The sequence below is a fragment of the Panthera pardus genome, unplaced genomic scaffold (genome assembly GCF_024362965.1).
Source record: "Panthera pardus isolate Hobbes unplaced genomic scaffold, ASM2436296v1 HiC_scaffold_17, whole genome shotgun sequence".
Taxonomy (NCBI): domain Eukaryota; kingdom Metazoa; phylum Chordata; class Mammalia; order Carnivora; family Felidae; genus Panthera; species Panthera pardus.
In genome coordinates this window covers 61,152,881-61,174,721 of record NW_026526732.1, presented here as the reverse complement: position 1 = coordinate 61,174,721, position 21,841 = coordinate 61,152,881, and the positions used below count along the sequence as shown (strand labels likewise).

Sequence of the window (21,841 nt, the reverse complement as noted above, 5' to 3'; positions counted from 1 at the left end):
TCTTATTTCCTTTTGCGAACATTAAATGGAACAGCATCAGTGTCCGTGGAAGAAAAATAAATTTCAAGAATAAAACATTCTATGTCTTACATTAAAAGCCACCTTCTACATATTTTAATTATATGCAGGAAAAAAATATCAGGGTTAATTATATAGCAGATGTAGGTATTTAAACAAGGTATACAGGTGACTGAAAGAGGTTTTTAAATGACGTAAAAACTTGCTAGTGTCTCCACTTGTTCTCTTCGCCGCCCTGAAAAAAAATTTCTTAGCTATTGATAAACTTTAATTATATAACAGAATTGCAAATGTTTATTAAAAATGTGTCTCTGACCTTTTAAATTAAAAGGTTTAGCATGACGCCATAGATAAACCTGTCTAGCCTAACTAATGGGGCATGCGACTAACACAAGGGCTGAAATTAGAAATGTAGAAACGCACTGAATAACGAGCCTCAATTACTGTCTGAATGATTCTTCTCACATTAGATCCCAATTATATGTTCCCATGTGAACTCTGAAGACTTTATCCATAAAAAGACTCTTTTGGTTCAGCTTTAAAATATATATATATATATATCACACAAAGCTATCAGAAAATCCTCACCAGAAACTGAGAATGATTTCCTTATGGCTCAGGAGATACTGCCAAGATTTCCTTTCAGGTTGACTTAGATGGCACTCAAATAAGATTCCCATATGGAATTACTCCCCACACAGGAGCCTGACCTGGGGGAAGCTGAACAAAGCAAAGATTATTTACAAACTCCCAAAGCAGGGGCTGTTTTACATTTCTCCCACCCTGGATCTAATTCCATAAGTAAATACAGCACATGTTAAGTTATAAAGCATAATTATGAAAAGGCAAAGAAGGGCTACAAAGGATCGACTCTCAGGACACTGTGAAGCAGAAGCCAAGGGCCAGGGATGGCCATACAGGCTGCGTGGGTTGCTGGCACCCGGGAGTTACTACCATCATCATCAGAGACAGACTGATCCCAGCAGGCTCATGCTGGTGCTTAAAGACTTCTTATAGGAATCATCTGTGTTCTGAGAGGGCGGCCTTCCTGTCAGATCACTTTTGAGCAGTTTCCTTCAAATGAGGAAAACACATAATGCGGTAGTTGAAGCAGCCCAGTAAGCAGTAAGCTCTACCCGCAAAGTACCCTCGAAACCAGGCCCTTAAATAATACAGGCAATACTGATGCATCTGTTCTTGATGGTGTGGGTCTTTATGCAAAGAGGAAGGAAAATTTTTCATGAAACAAGACAGAGTACTTAATGACAATTATGAGTAATACTTTTATTTTGGTGCATATCCTGAAAACATTGGGTAAAAAATGTATAGTTTTTTTAATGTATAGTTTTTAATTACTATTTAAGCCACTTGTATTTTATTGAAAAAGCCTCAAAACATTCTCAAATAATAGGAAATCTGTTAAAATACTTTACCTGTAACTAATTGTGCTCTAGACTTTTCTTGGTATCACGTTCATGTAAAAGAAACATCAGAACGTTCATATGGCAGGAAGCAAAGTATCACATAAGGGGGTAGCGGACTTGGCCTCTGTCTCCTTCGGGCTGGTTATCATGTGTCAGTGGAATGATGGAGAAATAGCATCCCCAGCCCTAAGACCATACATGGGCTACTGGAGCCACCCTTGACTGAAATGAGTGGTCTGTTTTATGCAACCACCATTTAGACAATGTTTTCTTTCACTTATGTTTTAATTACATAAGGAAAGCAGAATGAAGTAAGGTAAAGTTCTGGAGTAAACCTTCCTGGGTTCAATTTTCATCTCCATCACTTATTGCTTGTGCCACTGAGTTACTTAACCTCTCTGAGTCTCACTCTCCTCATTAATGAAGTGAAGCATATTGATATTTCCTTCAGTGATGGTCTCTCTTCAGACTTCAGTGATAATCTGAGCTTGGTTCAGTGTCTGTTACATGGTGATTCAATAAATGCTTGTCATTTTTATGATTATGTAAAGAATTTACAGTTTCAAAGCACAAAAGGAAAATCAAGAAGCCTCTATATGTGCTTTGCTATAATGCTGTACAATGAGGAAGATTCTTGGTATCTATCCCATTTGAGGCATATACTAGTATCCCATAAATGTAGATTAAATTCAAATAAAGTAGGTAAAAACAATTTTACTTTTAGAAAAAAAAAACGTTAAAACAATTATTTACAAAATCATGTTGGAAAATATCTGATAAATGCTATAATATTAATGGTGATAATACTTGGGACAACTTTGTCAAAAAAAGTTTTTTGAAATACAAACATTTCTATTGAATTAATAATATATTGTGCAAGTTTGTCAAATTGGCTAAGGTTGACAATTTCTAGAATACACCAAAGTATATCAAAAATCCCTGAAAGAAAAAAAAAACATGTCAGGTGCTGTGAACTACCTGGAAATTTATTTCTGTTTGACCTAAATTACTAATTATAGATTTAAAAAGTACTTTGGATTCCAAAATCAAATTATTCAAGATATGTTTTTTATATGTTTTTAAGTGACAGAAAACTAAAAAATCTATTTGGGTTTTCTTTTCCCTTGAACATTAAAAATGTAATCTGTACTTTTTGGGATGCCTGGGTGGCTCAGTAGGTTAAGCTCAGGTCATGATCTCTCGGTCCATGGGTTCAAGCCCCACATCAGGCTCTGTGCCTGTCCAGCTCAGAACCTGGAACCTGCTTCAGATTCTGTCTCTCCCTCACTCTCTCTGCCCCTCCCCTGCTCACACTCTGTCTCCTCTCTCAAAAATAGACATTAAAAAAATGTAATCTGTACTTTTAAATTTCTTGCTTTATTTTAACAAAGTGGAGACCAAAGAAGTCCTTCTTAAGATGTTCTAAATTGAGAAATCATTTTCTAGTATCTAGTGAAAATCAGACCCATTACTTGTTAGTGTGTATATATGTAAGCTTCTATTGCTAGGGTCCTAAAGTGTGTGTATGTGTGTGTTATCTGTTCCAACAGAATCTAGAGCTCAAATGGTTCTTATTTCTTTACAGTTCCATCTTCTAGTTGACAGTCTGTTTTATCCTATGGACTTATCATGCAATGAATAATCCAGACTCAAACTGCATATTGGTAACTATATTTTAAACCAAAAAAATTCCTCACATAATAAATACATTTTATGCACATTAACTTCGAATTTACTTCAGAAAGCTATTTACAATATAAATAATTATAAATGGGAACACTTTGCAAGATATCATTAACATAGCTAATATTTTCTACTTTACATTCCAAAGCAAAAGTTCAAATTACAGATTTATACTACGATGTCACTAAAAACTATACATTGCAAGATGGTACTTGAAATATCGGCAATCAGTATCTTCTTTCACAAATATAAGCCTTTTTATAGCATGTCAGTCAAAAAACAAACATAAAATATTTTATCTTTTTTTGAAGTGCCTACTCGTACATTTCATTTTTCTTTTTGAAATAATTCCCTTTGGAAAAAAACGGAAAAAAGTTACAGTACTTCTAAAACTTTTTCCACGCCAATTTCATTTCTTTTGAAATGTAAACACATCAGGGTTGTTGGGTGTAAATTCAACTGTGATTAAATGTGTTCCAGATCAGCAAACTAGGACAAACTCTCCACTATGTAGGTGTATGAAAGCAAAGTCCCATGCAGCAAAATTGCAATAAATAAAATTATAAGTGTTTGGTTTGAAATTATTAGGATTTCTCATGTGAACCATCAGTTTTTAAGGAGCACAGTAGAACAGAATCTTGTTACTTGCTTTACAATTGTGTGTGTATGTATGTGCGTGTGTACACACACATACATACACACATACATACTCACACGTATGGCCTTTCTGCATACAGTGCTAGAGAAGGAACTCTGAACAAATCCCCATTTGGATATGAGCACAGTATCACGTTTTAAGTTGAGCGCTACCCGTACAACTTTTATGCACAAGAAATGAGCACCACATGGAAATTTCCCCCAAGAGTATTTTCTATGTAACATACCCTTTACATGTGTCCATAGTTGTTCTGTTGTTCATTTAAAGTTTAGAACGATAATTTATCTGCAATGCATGTCCCAATGAGAACAAACCAATAGATTTGCTGTCTTAGAGTCAAATTCCTACTCACAAAAACACATTTACATTAAAATTGAATCACTTATTTGGAGAGCCATAGGATTCACATTCTTTGTTAAATCATTCAGAAAATAGAATGTATATCTATGTTCTATGCTTTGAGTTGAACTGGGGAACCAAATCTGGACATTCAAACTTTTTAAATCAAAGAAAGTATATTAAAGTGTAGCTATTCCACTGGGAAAACTAAGTGACCCCCCCCAAATAGCCAAATCCTCAATTTTCCAAATATCAGCATTCACTCTGTCACATCCAAATACTACTAGTACTAATAGAATTGCACTGACTATCTTAGTAATGTCCTACTCTTGAAAGAGAGAGAGCTATAAAATAACATATCTGTATTCAGAATGTCTCTTCAGCTGTAGTGTCTTCTATCAAACTTATTTGGTCTAGGTCTTGGGGGGTAAAAAGCCTTTCATTTTATTTTAAAATAGCTATGCATATTTTCCAAATGACCTTTTATTGAATAGATCCTTATCCCTCATTTAAAAAAGAAAAGAAAATGGAGCATATTATCCTTTTCTGGACGATCCCATTAAAGCTCATTTTAAGTGGGATTCTCTGCCCAAAGGCAGCATGTGGCAGCAGGGTGTAGAGAGAATTAAGAATAGTACCCGATGGAAGTATTCTAGCCCTATAAAATATAATCAAGAGAGAATAAGTGGGTTTTCTGTATAAACACTGAAGGCAAGCAAATCATTTATTGCATCCTGTCTCATTTTGAATGTCACATCAGCACTGTGTCATATTATCCTGGATCAGACAATTACAGCTTAGAAAAGCTAGCCCATTATATTCAGCACAGTATGTCACAAGACTTGTGAAACTGAAGTATGCTGAATTGTCCGAACTGTAGTGATTATAACATTAATATCATGCATCTAAAAATAACACATCACATCTGTATATTCTCAAAGGTTTTAATGGAATTTTCTCAAGAAACATTGGGAAAATATTTATTTATTTCTTTGGTCATCCAAATTTTCAAATTGGGTATGACAGGTACATAAAATGGGCGATAAAGATATTCTTACTACTCCTAGAAAGCAAGAACTTTGTATCCTCTAATGGAATTGCTACATATGATACTAATAATTGGATATAGCACATTTTTATGAATCCCAAAGGTGGTATAAAAATCAGACTTCTCTGTTTCAATCTAGTATCATGATTCTCAACATTTAGCAAAGTTATGGAAATCAAGGATTGAAACTAAAGCCAATTTAACTTTAACTTATTGGGAACATATGCATTTTACATCCCATATCTTAAGAAGACACAGATGCCATCTTCATTATGAGGAAATATGTTATTGGACAGAACAAGATAATGTAGATTATAAATAAATTTTAACACATTTTTGTGTATATTAAAAAGGTACTTTGTCATAAACTGTCTCATCTTATTTTGAGGTCATTTTGTAATAATTATGCCACATTGCAAAAAAGGTAAGCTATATAATATTATGGGCCTATAAGGCATTATATGTAATGTAATAAATCTGCTACTATAAAGTTATTGACCTGTAAACTAAATAAATGCTTTGTATTTAAAACTGGGCCAAATTTTTTAATTAAGATCTAATGTAGTTAATTTTGTCTTCACTTAAAAATATGGGTCATATCATTTTAAAGAGCGTTATTCCTTCTGATTACCCCCATTTGTAAAGTTCATAATTTATTTTTCATCACTTAACTATATCATTTTAAAATTTAAGTGAAATCTCTTTAATGACATTCTTTCACATCAGTTCATTTCCCTTGATTCTTAAGGTTCTATTTATTTTATAGCATCTGTCTCTGACATTTTTGGTAGAATGTATATCCATCAATAAAACCCATGTGTATAGATTTCCTTTCCAAAATACACCATATTCTTCAGATACCTGTGTCTTTGAACCATTTACCCATCTACAGAATTCTCCAAACACGTTAGCATTCCTACTTCATGCTTCAAATTGAACAAAAATGTATTTTATGTAATCCAGGGTTTTTTCATAAATATTTGTCTCAAAATCACTGAACACTTTTGCTTCTATGGCCCAAAATGTCATTTTTATTGTTCTTTGAAGTTTTTTTTTGACAGTATATATGATAACCACTAACTTTCTCACTTGTGAGAAACTTTTTCCATTTAGAAGACAAATGTTGCTATGTCATACCCAAGAAATACTTACTCAATTTCATGTAGACTCTTTTCTTCTATACAAACATCCTGGTCTTCTTCTCTCCAATTATCATCATTCAGATTGTCACCTACCCATAAACTGTCAAATAACTGTATTAAATGATGAACATAGAGTACTAATCCCTGAGTGGTCAATGTCATGTTCTGCCTTCAAAATTATAAGTCAGTTTCTTCCAATACATTCCCCTCCTTGCATATGGCAAGAGTTTGAGACATGGGACGCCCAGGAAATACTACCTATGAAATTTCTCTAATCACTTGTGTCACTTTGCTTTGATTCCTAGAGAACAGCGCATTAAATAAATCTTACTTTTTTTCTGCTCCCTCATCAGTTTCTACCGTCTACATTTTGGCTGAACCAGAAAGTTGATCACAGCTATACATGCTTAAAAGAGCCCCTGTACCTGCTGAAGTTACAAAGCACCTAGACCTCTGTATGAGGGCAGAAAAGCCAGAGTGATCAGTCTTGACAACTGACAGCACAGAGTTAACTGGTTAACAAGTATACTTCTGCTGCACCAATGATCCACAAAACCATGAAACATCAGAATAGCCATACAGACAAAGAAAGTAGGGCCCAGGCATCAATATTCCCCAAATGGGTTACAGGCAGTGTCAGAACTGGAACCCAGAGATCTTGCATTCCAGTCTGCTGGTCTTTCTACCGTATCACACGAACTTAACATCAAGCTTGTTGTTTTTGCCATTTACAAACAATAAGGAAAATGAGCGCTTTGCATGTTCTTTCAATCGAAGTATACTCGTGCACTTTTAACCACTTGTCTATCAGCCCATGCTTTTATCTGAGGCTCTTTCCTGAGGCTCTCCACATGTTGTCACATTTGCACATCTGTGCTTTGAAATGTTTTTCAAACACTTACACCGCTGCTATGTAGCACTTCACTGGCTTCCCTTACTTATTTTCTGTAGTGATCAACCTTTTTTTTCTTGGTGAATTGGTTTGAGGATTTTATTCGGTTGGTTTCATAAGCCTCAAATATGTTGATTACATATTCTGAGCCTTAAATTGTTGTGTTGAGATATCATTTCATTTCTTATGCCTCTGGCCTTTCCATCTTTAGTAAACTATTTCCAGTTAGGCACACTAGGTTTTTGAAGTGTGTCCCAACATCTCGGTGCTTTTACTTAGAAAACCCTCACTGCTATGTCAGTGTGATCCTGTTCCTTGTCTAACTCAAAAGTAAGGTGAAAAATCACCACTTCCTGATTGCTTATAATGGATACCAGGTGGAAACTCATTCTTGTACCATATCCAGAACCATTTCCCTAATTTATGCCTGAACCAAATGAGCTGGCTGGTCAAAACCACAATTAAGAAACCGGTTTACAAGATGTATCTCTCTCTTTCTCAGTTATTTTAGGAAGGAAAATTTCTTGAATACACTTAATGTGCTAAGGTTAAGAAAACTTACCCGTTTGGGTTGTATTTAAGGTGTATAGTCTATATTTCTGCATGCAAAGTGTGCACAGCAGTCTGTGGATCGTGGTTGGTCTGTGTGTATGAGGTTTACTGGATCCTCACTATGCCATGCTGTCCTCCACCAGTCTTTCATGTGGTGTATATGCTCACTTAATCTACAAGAGTACTTTTCAATTCAAAATTTATGTATTCTGGCTCCCATATAATTAGAGGGGCAATTTATGTATTCACTTTAGCTCCATTATCTGTGTGTAACCCTGAACGCAAGTGCTCTTTTCTTTGATTTCACAGGAACACATGTCAAATACCCAGTAACTTAAATTATCCTCTCTAACCATCTGTGGCATAGTAAATGCTAGCAATGGGGTATTAAACTATAAATATGTTTCAGAGATCCTTAAAGAACAAAATATTTTAGAAAAACATCAGCTTCCATTGGTTATTATAACAGATGTTCCCTTGTGTCCTTGTGCTGGGTCTGGCTGCATCCTTAGATGGGAAGTTACATCAAAGTGTGAGCCATTACAGCCCAAGGAATAGTTTCTAATGGTTTCAGTGTCATATAAGTGCTCCAGGGCATATCCAGTTAATGTGTAAGCATGCTTATCGAAATACTGCCGGTGAGAACCAAAGCAGTTTGGAGAGACGGCGGGATGGTCTCCCGCGGTCTGATGTGGAGACATTTCCGAATGTAGATAGTCTTTAGCTAGGATCAAACTGGATTTTGAAATGCGATCCGAATTGGGACTACTTATTCGAGACAGTGCAGTGGGACTGTTGTCATAGTCATTTTCGTGGGGGCTCAGCATCTTTCCCTCTCTCTGCTGGATGTGGTCACATGGTGAAGTGTTGGCAAGAGCAGAGCCGTGGCAGACTTCCCCTGTTGGTGGGGGCTGTTGATAGTTTGCAAAACAGAGGGAGTGTTTTTTCCCAGCTCCATTAATGGAGGCCAGTTGGTCTGGGGGGGCTTTCCTTAGCTGCAATCTGTTCTCTTCTTCTTTAATCATTTGCTGGGTGGCTCTTATCAGAGTTTCAATTTTGCTAGGTTCATGTGGGCTACTTTGATACTGCTCAGTGCGATATCGGTCACCTGATTCGCTGGCAGATCCAGGGTCTGGAGAACTCACCACACTATCTTCATCCCAGTGACCTCGCCCTAGAAATTAGAAAAAGTAAAAAGTGGTCTCAAAATTCACCCCCCAAAATGCAAGGGCATTTTCTTTTTCCTATTAAAAGAAACCTTCATCTTTCATTTTAACTATATGCACCAATATTTGAAACAGACACAGGCTTTCATGACAAACAAAGCGTCAATCGTCCTGGCATTCATAGTTTTCAGCGGCTTTTAAGTGGAGAGGAAGTTTATCACAAGTTTTTTTAGAAGGTGAACCTTGTTCATGGGTTGTGGATGTCAATTAGCAAAATGGTAGCGTGTTTATACTTCTCCATGTATGCATATCATTGGACCTGCCTGACTGTAAAAAATAAAATTAAAACGCATAGCATTTGGTTTATGTTATTTTCTAAAGAAATGTTATGTTAAACTGATACTTAGAAAACGCTTTCCATTGGATTTGAGGAAGACAATGATATAGACTGGACTACTTTCCCAATTCTAAATAAATCATCTAAAATGTTAAAATTATTAAGTGTATCATAAGTAGAGTTACAATAAAGCTCTAATGCTAGTTTTATAACTATTTGAGGGTTAAATATATATATTCATATGTGTATGTATGGAGATATATGTGTGTGTATATATATATACACACACAAATATATCTTGTCCCAATCAAAAACATAAATATTTTTTTTCTCAAATCTAGAGGTATATATCTCAGCTTCACATATACTCATACAGTAACTCTGGTATCTTAGATTGTTTCTGAAATAAGGTGAAGAATAAATGCTAAGCAAAATAAGTCAGTCAGAGAAAGACAAGTATCATACGATTTCACTCATATGTGGAATTTAAGAAACAAAACAAAACAGAGGAACATAGGGAAAGAGAAGAAAAAAAAGATAAAAACAGAGAGGGAGACAAACCATAAGGGACTCTTAATACAGAGAACAAACCGAGTGTTGCTGGCAGGGTGTTGGGTGGGGACATGGGCTAAATGGGTGACGGGCAACAAGAAGGGCACTTGTTGGGATGAGCACTGGGTGTTAGATGGAAGTGATGAATCACTGGGTTCTACTCCTGAAACTAATACTACACTGTCTGTTAACTAACTTGAATTTAAATAAATAAATCTTTTTTAAAAAATAAACAAACAAATAAATGTTTTAAATGTTAATAACAATCTGTTCTGAACCAAGGAGAGAGATCTAATATAGAGAAATAATGCATCCAAAATATATTCCATAAATTCCACTAGTCTCAAAGCATTCTGAAGTCAATATAAAAAGAGAGAAGAAAATCAGGAAGGGGCATACGAAAGCTGTAAACTGCTTAATGCAGCAGAGAAGCCCTGGATCACACTATTCATTGCTTTCCTTTTCCTTTTTCTTCTTATTTTATTTCTAATATTTTCTTCCAGACCATGTAGGTTAAGCCAGGATTTTCACTTCACTCCATTCTTTGGCAAGCAATTGCCCTTTGCCCTGGGTTTCCATTACCAGTCTACCATACTAGAGATACTCAAAGCAAGAGCAGAAAAATAAAAAAGCAAAAACGGAAACAAATTAAGATCCTTCACAGAAGACAGTCAGTGCCTGGGTGGTATCTGACAGGAGACTATAGGTGAGTACAACATTGTCTAACACGTTTCTCATCCTAAAGACCCAGCAAGAAGAGTAACATCATTGTGTCAGGTCAGTCTAAAGGACACTGACTTGTAATGAAATAGGGAGGGTGTAAGAGACCTGCTTGGACCCACACTTGGAATGGACAGAAAGGGCTTTTCTTCACCAGTGAACTTTGAAGTGAACAAAGAAGAGCATTACTGCCACTGAAGACTTCACCCATAGTGCCCATTTCTGTGTGCTCGTAAAACTGTGTCATAATCCCAAGGGGAAATTTTCCATGGGTTCTCTCTATCACTTCATCCTTTACTCATAGGGACCAATGGGTTGTCCTAATAATGGGCGAAAGGGGTGGTTATCAGTATTTAATGCCCAGAGGGCCAGGAAGGGTAAATCACCTGTGAAGTGAGTGACAGGCCATGAAGCAAAGCCTGGCCTCCCCAACAGTGGTGTCCTTATTGAGAAGCACTACTACACAAGCCTCAAAACTACCGAGGTCCACATCTGAAGCATCAGAGTACAGAAGAAACTAACATGCAAGAAATTTAAGTGCATACCAATTTCAAGTTCAACAGACTTCCTTAAAAATTGGCCTTAATTTCTACACTTTCTATGATACTTAAAATAGGAATCATTTTTACTCACCTGTCAAAAATAAATGCATTTGGCAAACATTACCAAAAATTAATACACTTCAAATGAGTGGCTCTGGTTTGTAAAACCCCCCTAGTGTGAGTTGCTGGTGTGTAATTTCAAAGGAGAAGACCACTGGGTGAGTCACTCCAGTGTCAAACCTAGAATATTAGAAACCTGCCCAGGGGCTCAAAGCTGCCGGCTCAGGAGTCACTTCAACTACCCTTACCGTGGATCCTGTGCACTGAAGCGATGTGAGGCATGCTGTTTTCATAGGCTTCTCTGCTTTCTGGGGAGGACTTGGTCAGGGGCAAGGCTGCACGAGAGCCCCACCAGGGCTCCCTCCCGGCCTGCGGCGTTCCCAGGAAGTACCTGCCTGCCTCACACCGGCCTCCCTCGCAGGCTTGGGTGTGGAAATGCCTCTCCTCCACCAGCCTGGAATGGTCCAGTGCAAAGCCATAGCAGAGAGAGCTGCGGTCAGAGAATTGTCTGTAGGCGCACGACGCGTCATGCTGAGATCCTGGCCTCTCCCCGGGGTCCAGGAGCTGCGGAGAGGCTGTGTCTGTCAGGGGACTTCCACCCCACTGGCTGTCGTGATCAGATTCAGATCTTTCCGTGTGAAATCCCGAATACTGAAATAAAAAGAGTGAGGAAAGTACATTTCAAAAAAAAAAAAAAAATAGCCTTTTTACTCTGCAAGCACCACTAAGGTCACATTGGGCTTAAGGCACCAGGTTAAGCTCTATAAACTCTAGCACCACACTGGGCACCTCTGACTTGGAATCAGTTAAAGAGCCATAGTGCCTCAAAAGAAAATCCTTTTGGCTGCTGAAAGGAGGAGATGAAAATAATAATAACAAACAGGGGGGAACTAAATACCACCCACTGCTGGAAGTACTTCCTGTGAGTGACTTCACCTCGTTTTTTTCATATTAACCCTTTCATGAAGATATTGGTAACCCATTGCATGAATAGAGAAACTAAGGCCCAAAGAGAAAATGATTTGTTCAGGCCCAGGTTAGTGGGTGGCAGTCAAGATTGAAACCCAAGCTCTTCATCACTACTCAAATGGGAGTGCCAAAGGGAGAGTCCAAGAAAGCTCTATATTCTATTTCAATTTACTGTTCAGGATTTTTTTCTTAATTAAAAGACAAAATGAAAATAAGGTTTAAGTTCCAAAGTGCTGCACCCTCTTCACTCTTCATGCCAGACTTAGTGCTCTGAGGGCCATGCTTGATACACAATAGGATAGTTAATAAAGGCCTAACTAATTCAATGGCAAACATACTTTTAAAAAGCCTTGCCCATACAGACTGAGTCTATTCACTAGGATGTGTTTCTTGCTTCCTAAAGTAAACTTTCAAATATGCATAGGATCGTCAGGGCAAAACAGCCGCAGGCAACACTGTGCTGGGATCACACTGCTCACCTGTTGCCAGAGTGTGTGATCTGGTGTTGAAAGAAAACGTAAATGGTGTGACAGACCTCCCTGGGAGGTATGCTCAATTTGAAGTTCCTCATGAGCCACTAAAGAGTAATACGATTTCTACCAGTTTTTGCTTACTTATGCCAAACACAAATCTAGGTGCCGTGTAGAGATTACCTGCCAAGATCATAATAGATGCCATTTATTGAGAACGTACAGTGTGCCTGGCAATTGCTAACCATAGTACATACATTATATCATTGAATCCTCACAGCCTCCTGGACAGTAACATATCTCCATTTCCTCGATGGGGAAACTGCGTCACTGGGGAGTTTTAATAAGATGGTATGGCCACCCCACAGTCTATCTGGTCTCAAAGCCTGCACTCCAAACTACGATTTTACCCTTGAGAGAGGACACTGTCAAGGAGAGAAAAAAGGATCCAATGTTAGATTTCCAGAAAAGTGGCAGGAACCAAAATACAGTCTCAGGAACTAAAATATGAGTCCACTTACATGTTATTTCTTACCCCAGAAGAAAGAGGGATGGATGTGTGGTGCTGTGGGGGAGCCTAGGAGAAATTCAGGCAGCTCTGCTTGGGGCTCTTAGAGCCAGGGAGATGAGGTACAGAGGTTCCCCTGGGGGAAATCCAAAGTATGCTAATAACATAGCAAGTTCAGGAAAGAGTGCTACACAAATTCTAAGCTCAAGATTTTTCTATTACCATATCTAATTATTATTTTAATTATTTTCCAAAGGTACACGTGGACTATCAGCATATTCCACCAAGAAAAAAAAACGTAAATGCAACTTCTCTCCCTGTAGAACCATAAGATGAGCACAACAAGGGATCCTGAGCGCCATTTCCCTACATCACACCTCCACCTGCCATCAGTCTTTTCTCCCCATGAATGCCAGCCTCTCTTTTTCTAAGACACCACATTCACTTTCAGCAAGTGAGGGTTGGCACACGTCTCCTTACCGAGGAGGGATGAGAGTGCTCGACATTTGCCCTTTGGTAACACCATTTGTGCACTTACCTAGGAAAATTTCAGATCATCAGTGCTCTTCCAAGCCAGGAATTGCCCAGACTCTGCTTGTTTTGATAAAAGTATAAACCAGGTCTATTTCTGAAGTACTCCAGTCAAGACTTTTGAGCCTTGTTGAGAGGGGAAAAAGCTTTCCCTGAGTGCATATGGGGAAGTGCTATTGGCGCAGCAGAGAAGAACATTCTGTCCTTCTGTCACAAAGAAAATTCAACACAAGGCAACCCCGGCATACATGAGGTATACATTTCACGAGCACCCAAAGACGAATGTGATGGATAAGCCTCTTGTCAATAGTGAGGAAACCATGACAGCAGGCGCACTGCCCTTGAAGCAGGCAAAAGTTGGGTGGTTGAGTTAGACCAAGATCTCACACTGCTTTAGAGGCACAGAGGAAAAGCCTAACTGCAAACCTTTGTTTCTCAAGACCTGTATACTTGCACCTGTGTGCACCATCAAATCTCTGAGCCACATTCATCCCATTAAAATGAACTGCAGTAGGTGTCAACTCTGTGGAGAACACTACAGACCCATAAATTGATCTGAAAAATTTCAGGTGTTCATCAAGTCTTAGGGGAAAGAGAGAGAGCAGAAAGGAAGGAAGGCAGCCAATACGTGCGGAGCATGCTGTACAATCAGTGAACGCTGCATAAGAAGGCGAGAAGCCTCTGGGTCTATCCTCACACCTACTTCTGCTGCTTACTACATGTACAATCTCAGGCAAGTGATTTAATTTCTTCTGTTGCAACAGGAAAAGGGTCATGGTGATACTTAACCTACCAAAGACCAAACCAGAATAGAGGCCATTTAATGGAAGAGGAAATAGGGACAGGGAGCCAAGAGAACCTGGTTCCAGGTCCACCCTGCTAGTAACTCTCAGAGTAACCTTAGGCAAATTGTCTTTCTTAACCTCACCTGAAGAATGATACAATGGATTAGATTAGATGCTAATTTTTCTTTCAGCTTTAAAATTCTATATGATATAATCATCATTTGGTATCCTTTCTAGTGTTAAAATGTAGGATTCCTATGCCCGTCCATATATTTCACTTATTTAAAGAATATAAATTATTTAGAACTATAATCCAAGTCCAAGAATTTTTATTGTCATGGTTATAAAAAGAAAGTTGTTATGTAAGTTTTATTTTACTATTATGTCAATTTTCCCCCAAGTATCCCCTTGTGGCACAAGTTTTATAGGGACCACATGATGCCTTTTGGTCAATAAATTATTATATTCTAGAGTCTTCTGAGTATGAATGAGCATATGTCAGCCATCTGAATATGTACCTCTTTGCCCATTCTACCTCCATACTTATATGGTCAACAAAGAGCACAAACTGAATCACCCATGACCCATCCTATTGGCATTACAAGGAGGCAGAGAATATGCTAAATGTCAAACTATTTATTAAAAAATAAGAATAAAAAGTCAAAAAGCAGCTGCTATGAACCTGCAGGTGCAGAGAGTATGGTAAGGGCAGGTGTAAGAGACTCCAAGAAACACAGAGAAAGAGAGAGAGAAAGAGAAGGTTAGGACATTGGGAAAACAGACAAAAATCATCTGCAGAAAGAGAACAGTTACCACAAGTAAGTGCCAAAATAAGAACAGAAGTCAGTAGCTGGTAGTTCACAGCACTGGCCACAGGAAAGGGGCTCAAAATCAAGCAAAATCTAAGGTAGCAGCTCAAGACAAGTGTCGTTTTCATAGGAGAAGAGTATAAATTGAGAATGGGTCATGTCCATAAAACAGATAGCAGTGAAAGGAAAGGAGGACACGGAGGAAATCATGGATCCAGAAGACAGGAAAGAAGAACAGTAACAGGTGAATCCCATCTTCCTCTGTACCCTCTCTACCAGCATCGTCATCCATTTACACAATTGTATTTGACAAAACTGACAAGACAGAGTGCTTTTTAATTAGTAACCCAACTCATGAAATGCTAAGGAGTAGGGAGAAAAAATTAAACTCCCTATAAAACTCCTGTAGGAAAAAAACATGAAATGGAAATAACCATCTCATCTGATAAAAATTCTCATCAAATAACCAACTATGCCATAAGGGAAAGTTGTAAGACAACACACCAAACTGAAATAAGTACGTCCAAAAGACACACGGATGTGCACACACCCAGAATCAGAAATTTTGAAACTAAGAAATGGGCCCCAAACTCCACCCAACAACAACAACATCAAAACGGGGAAAAATGCAATGAAAACTGACCAAATTCAAATAAATCGAATAAGTGAAGAATAAGTTACAAGCTGTGAAAAGGAGAATAGATTTGAATAAAACTTTAATGAGGGAGATTGAAGAAAAGCTGGAAAACATGCAAGGAAACAAAATTGGAAAGAGCAAATTAAAAGGTCAGAGAAAGTGACTGAAAGAAGACAGAAAAGTTTCAATAAATGCATAGTGTTTATGTAAAAGGCAAAGGAACTAGAATTGTTAGAACAATTTGAAAAAGAAGAGTAAAGTGTGAGAGAGAATCTGTCTACCCAACTTTGAGACTCACCACATAGCTATAGTTATCATAACTGTGTGCTATTGTTGGAAAAATACATGCACGGATATATAAAACAGAATCCAGAATCCAGAAAGGAACCCCATACAAATATGCCCAACTGCGTTTTTATGAATATGCAAAAACAATACAACAAAGCAAAGACAGATTTCTCAACAAACAGCACTGAAGTACTTGGACATCTACAGGCAAAAATAAAATGAACCTCAACCTAAGTCCCATACCTTATATAAAAATTAACTCAGATGAATCATAGACTTAAATATAAAAGGTAAAATTGTAAAACTATTAGAAAATGACAACAAAAAAAGAAAATCTTTAAGATCTGGGCTAGGTAAAGATTTCTTAGACTTGATACCAAAAACACAAAGCATAGAAGAAAAAATTGACAAATTGGACTTGATCAAAATTAAAAACTTTCACTCTACAAAAGACTCTGTTAAGAGGATGAAAGGACAAGCTGTAAACTGGGTGAAAATATTTCAAAGCCACATATCCAACAAAGGACTAGAATACAGAATCTATAAAGAACTTCCAAAACTCAATAATAAAAAAACACATGGGCAGAGGACATGAAGAGACATTTCACCAAATAGATATGCAGGTGATGAATAATCACATGAAAAGATTTTCCATATCATTAGCTATTAGGGAGATACAAATTAAAACCACAATGAAATATCACCACATACCTATTAGACTGGCTAAAATTAAAAATAGTGACAACAGCAAATGCTGACAGGAAAACTGGGTCACCTATATATTGTGGGTGGGAAAATGGTACAGCTACTCTGGGAAACAGTCTGGCAGTTTCTAAAAAAAAAAAAAATACTGAACGTACAACTACCATATGTAATCCTGCACATTTTTCCAGATAAATGAAAATTATATTCATACAAAGACCTATATACAAATGTCTAGAGCAGTATTTTTTTTCCACTTTCTGGTCCTTTTTAATTGTTATTGTGCTCTTCCTTTTTTTAAATTATTTTTAACTGTGGTAAAATGCACATAAAATTTTCGATCTTACCAATTTTAAGTGTACATTTCAGTGTCACTGAGAACATTCACATTCCTGTGCAACCATTAACACCATCCGTCTCCAGAACTCTTTATTCTGCAAAACTGAAACTCTATGCCCATTAAACAATAACTCCCTATTCTCCCCTCCCTGGAGCCCCTGGACACCACCACTCTCACTTTCTTTCTGACAGAGGAAAAACAAATGAACCCCAGGAGCCCCCAACATCGGCTAGCATTGGGTATTCCCAGAACCCAGCTATCTCAGAGACCTTTGTGAAACACTTATCTAATCACACCACTGTCTTGTTTAAAACCATTTTTTATGTCTTTCTGTCTACGCATCAATTAACACAGCAATACCACCTATATAAAGAAAAAACTATAGAAGATACAAGGAGAAATAGGAGACTAAGAAACCACTCTCAGTATAGGACAAGTAGATTTATAAAAAAATTTTTTTAATGTTTATTTATTTTTGAGACAGAGACAGATGGAGTGCAAGCAGGGGAGGGAGAGAGAGAGAGAGTGACACAGAATCTGAAACAGGCTCCAGGCTCTGAGCTGTCAGCACAGAGCCTGACGCGGGGCTCAAACTCACGAACTATGAGATCGTGACCTGAGCCAAAGTCGGACGCTCAACCGACTGAGCCACCCAGGCGTCCCTAGATTTTTTCTTAAAGACCACAGAAGACTTAAAAAGAATAATTAGTTAACTTTTAGGGCTATCTATTGAAACTTACACACTGATAATAAAGAATAAACCTTGGTGTACATGACTAATCATCAAAATTGATCAAATAGTAGTTCACAAAGAAAGTCTTGGTTAATTTCACAAAGTATAAATATTACAGACAACACTGAAAACGATGAATAAAAAATAAATTTTTTATAAAGCTCTTTCACCTAAAAAAAAATATTCAGTAACTCTTGGGGGAAATAGGCAAATACAAAAATAAATTACAGAATTTCTGGGAAAAAATAATGAAGATATTATATATCATATATATTCATATATATGATATATATCATATATATTATGTATAATAATATATATGATGTATTTATATATTATTATATATCATTATATATATTATTATATATCATGTATTCATATATATTATATATCTTCATTTATGGGATACACAGCTTTAGACACCTAAATTCATAAAAATGAGAGAATCAAAACAAATTCAATTTCTCAATTCAAAAGCTAGAAAGAGAAAAAAAGCACAATGAAAAATGATCAAAAGCTATGAATGGACTACTCATGAAAAATATAAAAATAACTCTTAGACATATGAAAAGATAGTTAACTTCTTTTTTTTTAATCTTTTTTTTTTAACGTTTATTTATTTTTGAGACAGAGAGAGACAGAGCATGAACGGGGGAGGGTCAGAGAGAGGGAGACACAGAATCTGAAACAGGCTCCAGGCTCTGAGCTGTCAGCACAGAGCCCGACGTGGGGCTCGAACTCATGGACCATGAGATCATGACCTGAGCCGAAGTCGGCCGCTTAACCGACTGAGCCACCCAGGCGCCCCTATAGTTAACTTCTTAATAAAATAAATGCAAATTAAAACAGCACTGAAGGGGCACCTGGGTGGCTCAGTAAAACTCTTGGTTTCACCTCAGGTCGTGATCTCACGGTTTGTGGGACTGAGCCTGAGGTGAGGGTCACTGCTGTCAGTACAGAACCTGCTTGGGATTTTCTCTTTCCCTCTCTCTCTCTGCCCATCTCTCTCTCTCTCTCTCTCTCTCTCTCTCTCTCTCTCTCTCTCTCTCATAAACAAACAAACAAACATTTAAAAAAACAGCACTGAAATACCACTTCTTAGCCATCAGATTAGCAAAACTTCAGAAGCTTGACCATACGTTGCCTGGCAGAGTGCGGGGATGCAGGCATTCCACATATTGCTGGTAAGAATGGCAACTGTTACAACCTCTAAGGAGGGGAATTTGGCAATTCTAACAAAAACTGCAATTTCCTACTTCTAAAGAATCACTATACCAAGTAATACACATTGAAGTGTTAAGGTTTAAGTAAACAGGCATCATATATGGAACCTACTATGAAAGGATTCAGAGAAAACAAATGAGGGAAGATAGAGAAGAAAAGAGAGAATGAAAATAATAAAGCAAAAAAGCAAAATGTTAAGTACTGGTGAGCCTAGGTTTAGCACACAGAAATAATTCCTAGTCTTGCAACTTTTCCTTATGTATGAAATAATTTCAAAATAAATATTTTAAAATAAAAAAGCCCTATATAGCACATTGATGCCTCATTATAAAATAGACACAAAACCATTAAATGAAATTTTTTTCTGAAGAAAAGGAAACTTGACCCACAAAGCTGTAACTTAATTTTATAAACATCTTTGTTGTTATTGCTGACTATTAATATTTTATGCATTAAAACGTAATTTAAAATTATCAACTATGGAGTGCAGTAGAAACAACATTGGACTCAGATATGGAAGGACCCTGATCTACTATCATGTGACTATGTAGCAGTATACCTATGCACTACTGTGTGGCTTGTAGAAAAGATCACTTTCCTTGGGTCTTGATTGTCCCATCTGCAGAATAGCACAGACTATCTACATTATGGGATTGCAACAAGGATCAAATAATATATATCAAAGCACTCTTAAAATGCAAACATGTTATATATGTATCATGTAAATGTCTTTAATTAATAACTTTCATTTGGGTAAACAAGAATGTTTATCACATCACCATCTTATAAAAACGATTTTTCCCCCGAGACTGCATTATCTACAGGTCATATCTTTCAGTACCATCCTACAGTTATGTAAGAAATAAAATATATATGTTAAAGGATAAAGAAATCAACCTCCCAAATGCAAAAAGAAATCAGGCCACTGGCCAATCACCAAAACACTAGAGCCTTTTCTTCCAAATACTCTGATTTTCAAAGCTGAAGTACATTTTGGTACCACTGGTTTGTTTGTTTGTTTAAGTTTATTTATTTATGAGAGAGAGAGAGTACAAGTGGGGGCGGGGAGGGGCAATGAGAGGGAAGGAGAGAGAATCTCAAGCAGGCTCCATGCTGTCAGCGCAGAGTTCAATGCAGGGCTCAATCCCACGAAGTGTGAGATCATGACCTGAGCTGAAAGCAAGAGTCAGACATTTAACCAATTGAGCCACCCACCTGCCCCACAACTGGTTATTTTTTTTCTTTTCAGTTTACTTATCTGAGAGGGACAGAGCACAAGTGGGGGCGGGGCAGAGAGGGAGGGAGAGAGAGAATCCTAGCAGTCTCTGCACTGTCAGCACAGAGCCCAGTGTGGGGCTGGATCTCACAAAGATCGTGACCTCAGCCAAAACCAACAGTCGGAGGCTCAACCGCTCAACCGACTGGCCCACCCAGGCACCCCAGTACCACTGGTTCTTATTGCTCAAGCTTTGATTAAAAGCCCAAAGTTGTGCTTTAAGGGTGGAGAGATAATGGGATCATGATGGATGGGAATACATGCAAATCCTGTAGATGATTCTTCCAGCGATTGTTGGTACCTACACTATCTTCAAGTAAAACAAAATAATGTTTTAGGAGCTACAGAATATCTGCTATTCTTCCTTTGAAAAAGTAACAGCACTTTTTCCTATATTTAATGCTAAGAAGGTGACTGATTTAATTCCCTATTAAATCAGTCAAATGAAGAAAGTTTACTGAAAGTTAATTTTTGGTTAATTTTACTGAAATCTCTGTTTCTCTTTTTTAAGAAAATCTGTCATCATTCTGAATACTCTGCACCTTAATTTATCCCTATTTCTTATTTAAAATTTAATTTTCAAAACAGGCATTGATGTTGGCAAACTTAAAAATGAGTCAAATGAAAGATGCCCTTGTTCTCATGAAACATGAAGCCAAATGCCACCCACCAAAGGTGGGCTAAAGCTGGCAGGCAAAGAGCTTGGACGACTGCCAGAAATGGATGTCAAAGGACAGCCATATCCCCCAGCTCCCCTTTGGGATTCAGCTCATGAAAGAATCATCCCTTCCAGAAGAGACTGATACCTCATCTGGTTAAAGGTCTAAGCCATCAGCTGGGACTTAACGTGCATCCAATGGGAACTTCTTGCAATAATTCATCCTGTGATCCATTCTATATTTATTGAGTGCCTACTATTCGCAAAGCAGTATGCATGATGATATGAGAAATACAGCCCCACCCTTATACTAGTGAATAGAACATACATAGTGCACAGAACACAACTTTAATGCAAGTTAGATAATGACCCAGGCCTGAATGGAAAGAAAAATGATATAGCTTAAGAGTTCAGAGAGCCATTATGCTCTCTCTATTAATACTGTAATTGCTTAGGAAGGGGAAATGAACTGTGACTGATTAAGAGGCAATTGACTATGTGATTGGCATTTGCTAACTAATACCCATAACAATGATAGCTACTATTACTAAATACTTGCTATGTGCCAGTCACTATGCTGAGATCCCACAGACACTATCTTATTAAATGCTAACATCTTAAAAGTAGTATTAATCCAGGGGCGCCTGGGTGGTTCAGTCAGTTAAGCACCCAACTCTTGATTTCAGCTCAGGTCATGATCTCACGGTTCATGAATTTGCGTCCTGAATTGGCTTCTGTCAATGCAGAGCCTGCTTGGGTTTCTCGCTCTCCTTCTCTC

The 21,841-nt window shown here is 37.5% G+C and overlaps 1 protein-coding gene across 3 annotated transcripts in view; it reads right to left on the bottom strand.

Moving 5' to 3' along the window:
- Nucleotides 1-3,097: 3,097 nt before the first annotated feature.
- SIM1 (SIM bHLH transcription factor 1) overlaps nt 3,098-21,841 on the bottom strand; it is a 71,376-nt gene continuing 52,632 nt past the window's right edge. For 2 of the 3 annotated variants that reach the window (XM_019442962.2, XM_019442964.2), the window contains 2 exons: nt 11,382-11,784; nt 3,098-8,930 (listed from right to left, as the gene is read on the bottom strand). In XM_019442962.2, the coding sequence (XP_019298507.1) occupies nt 8,200-8,930; nt 11,382-11,784 (1,134 nt within the window). In that variant the 3' untranslated portion in view covers nt 3,098-8,199. The remainder of the gene's footprint in view (nt 8,931-11,381; nt 11,785-21,841) is intronic. The other variant, XM_053904623.1, reaches the window with a different exon arrangement.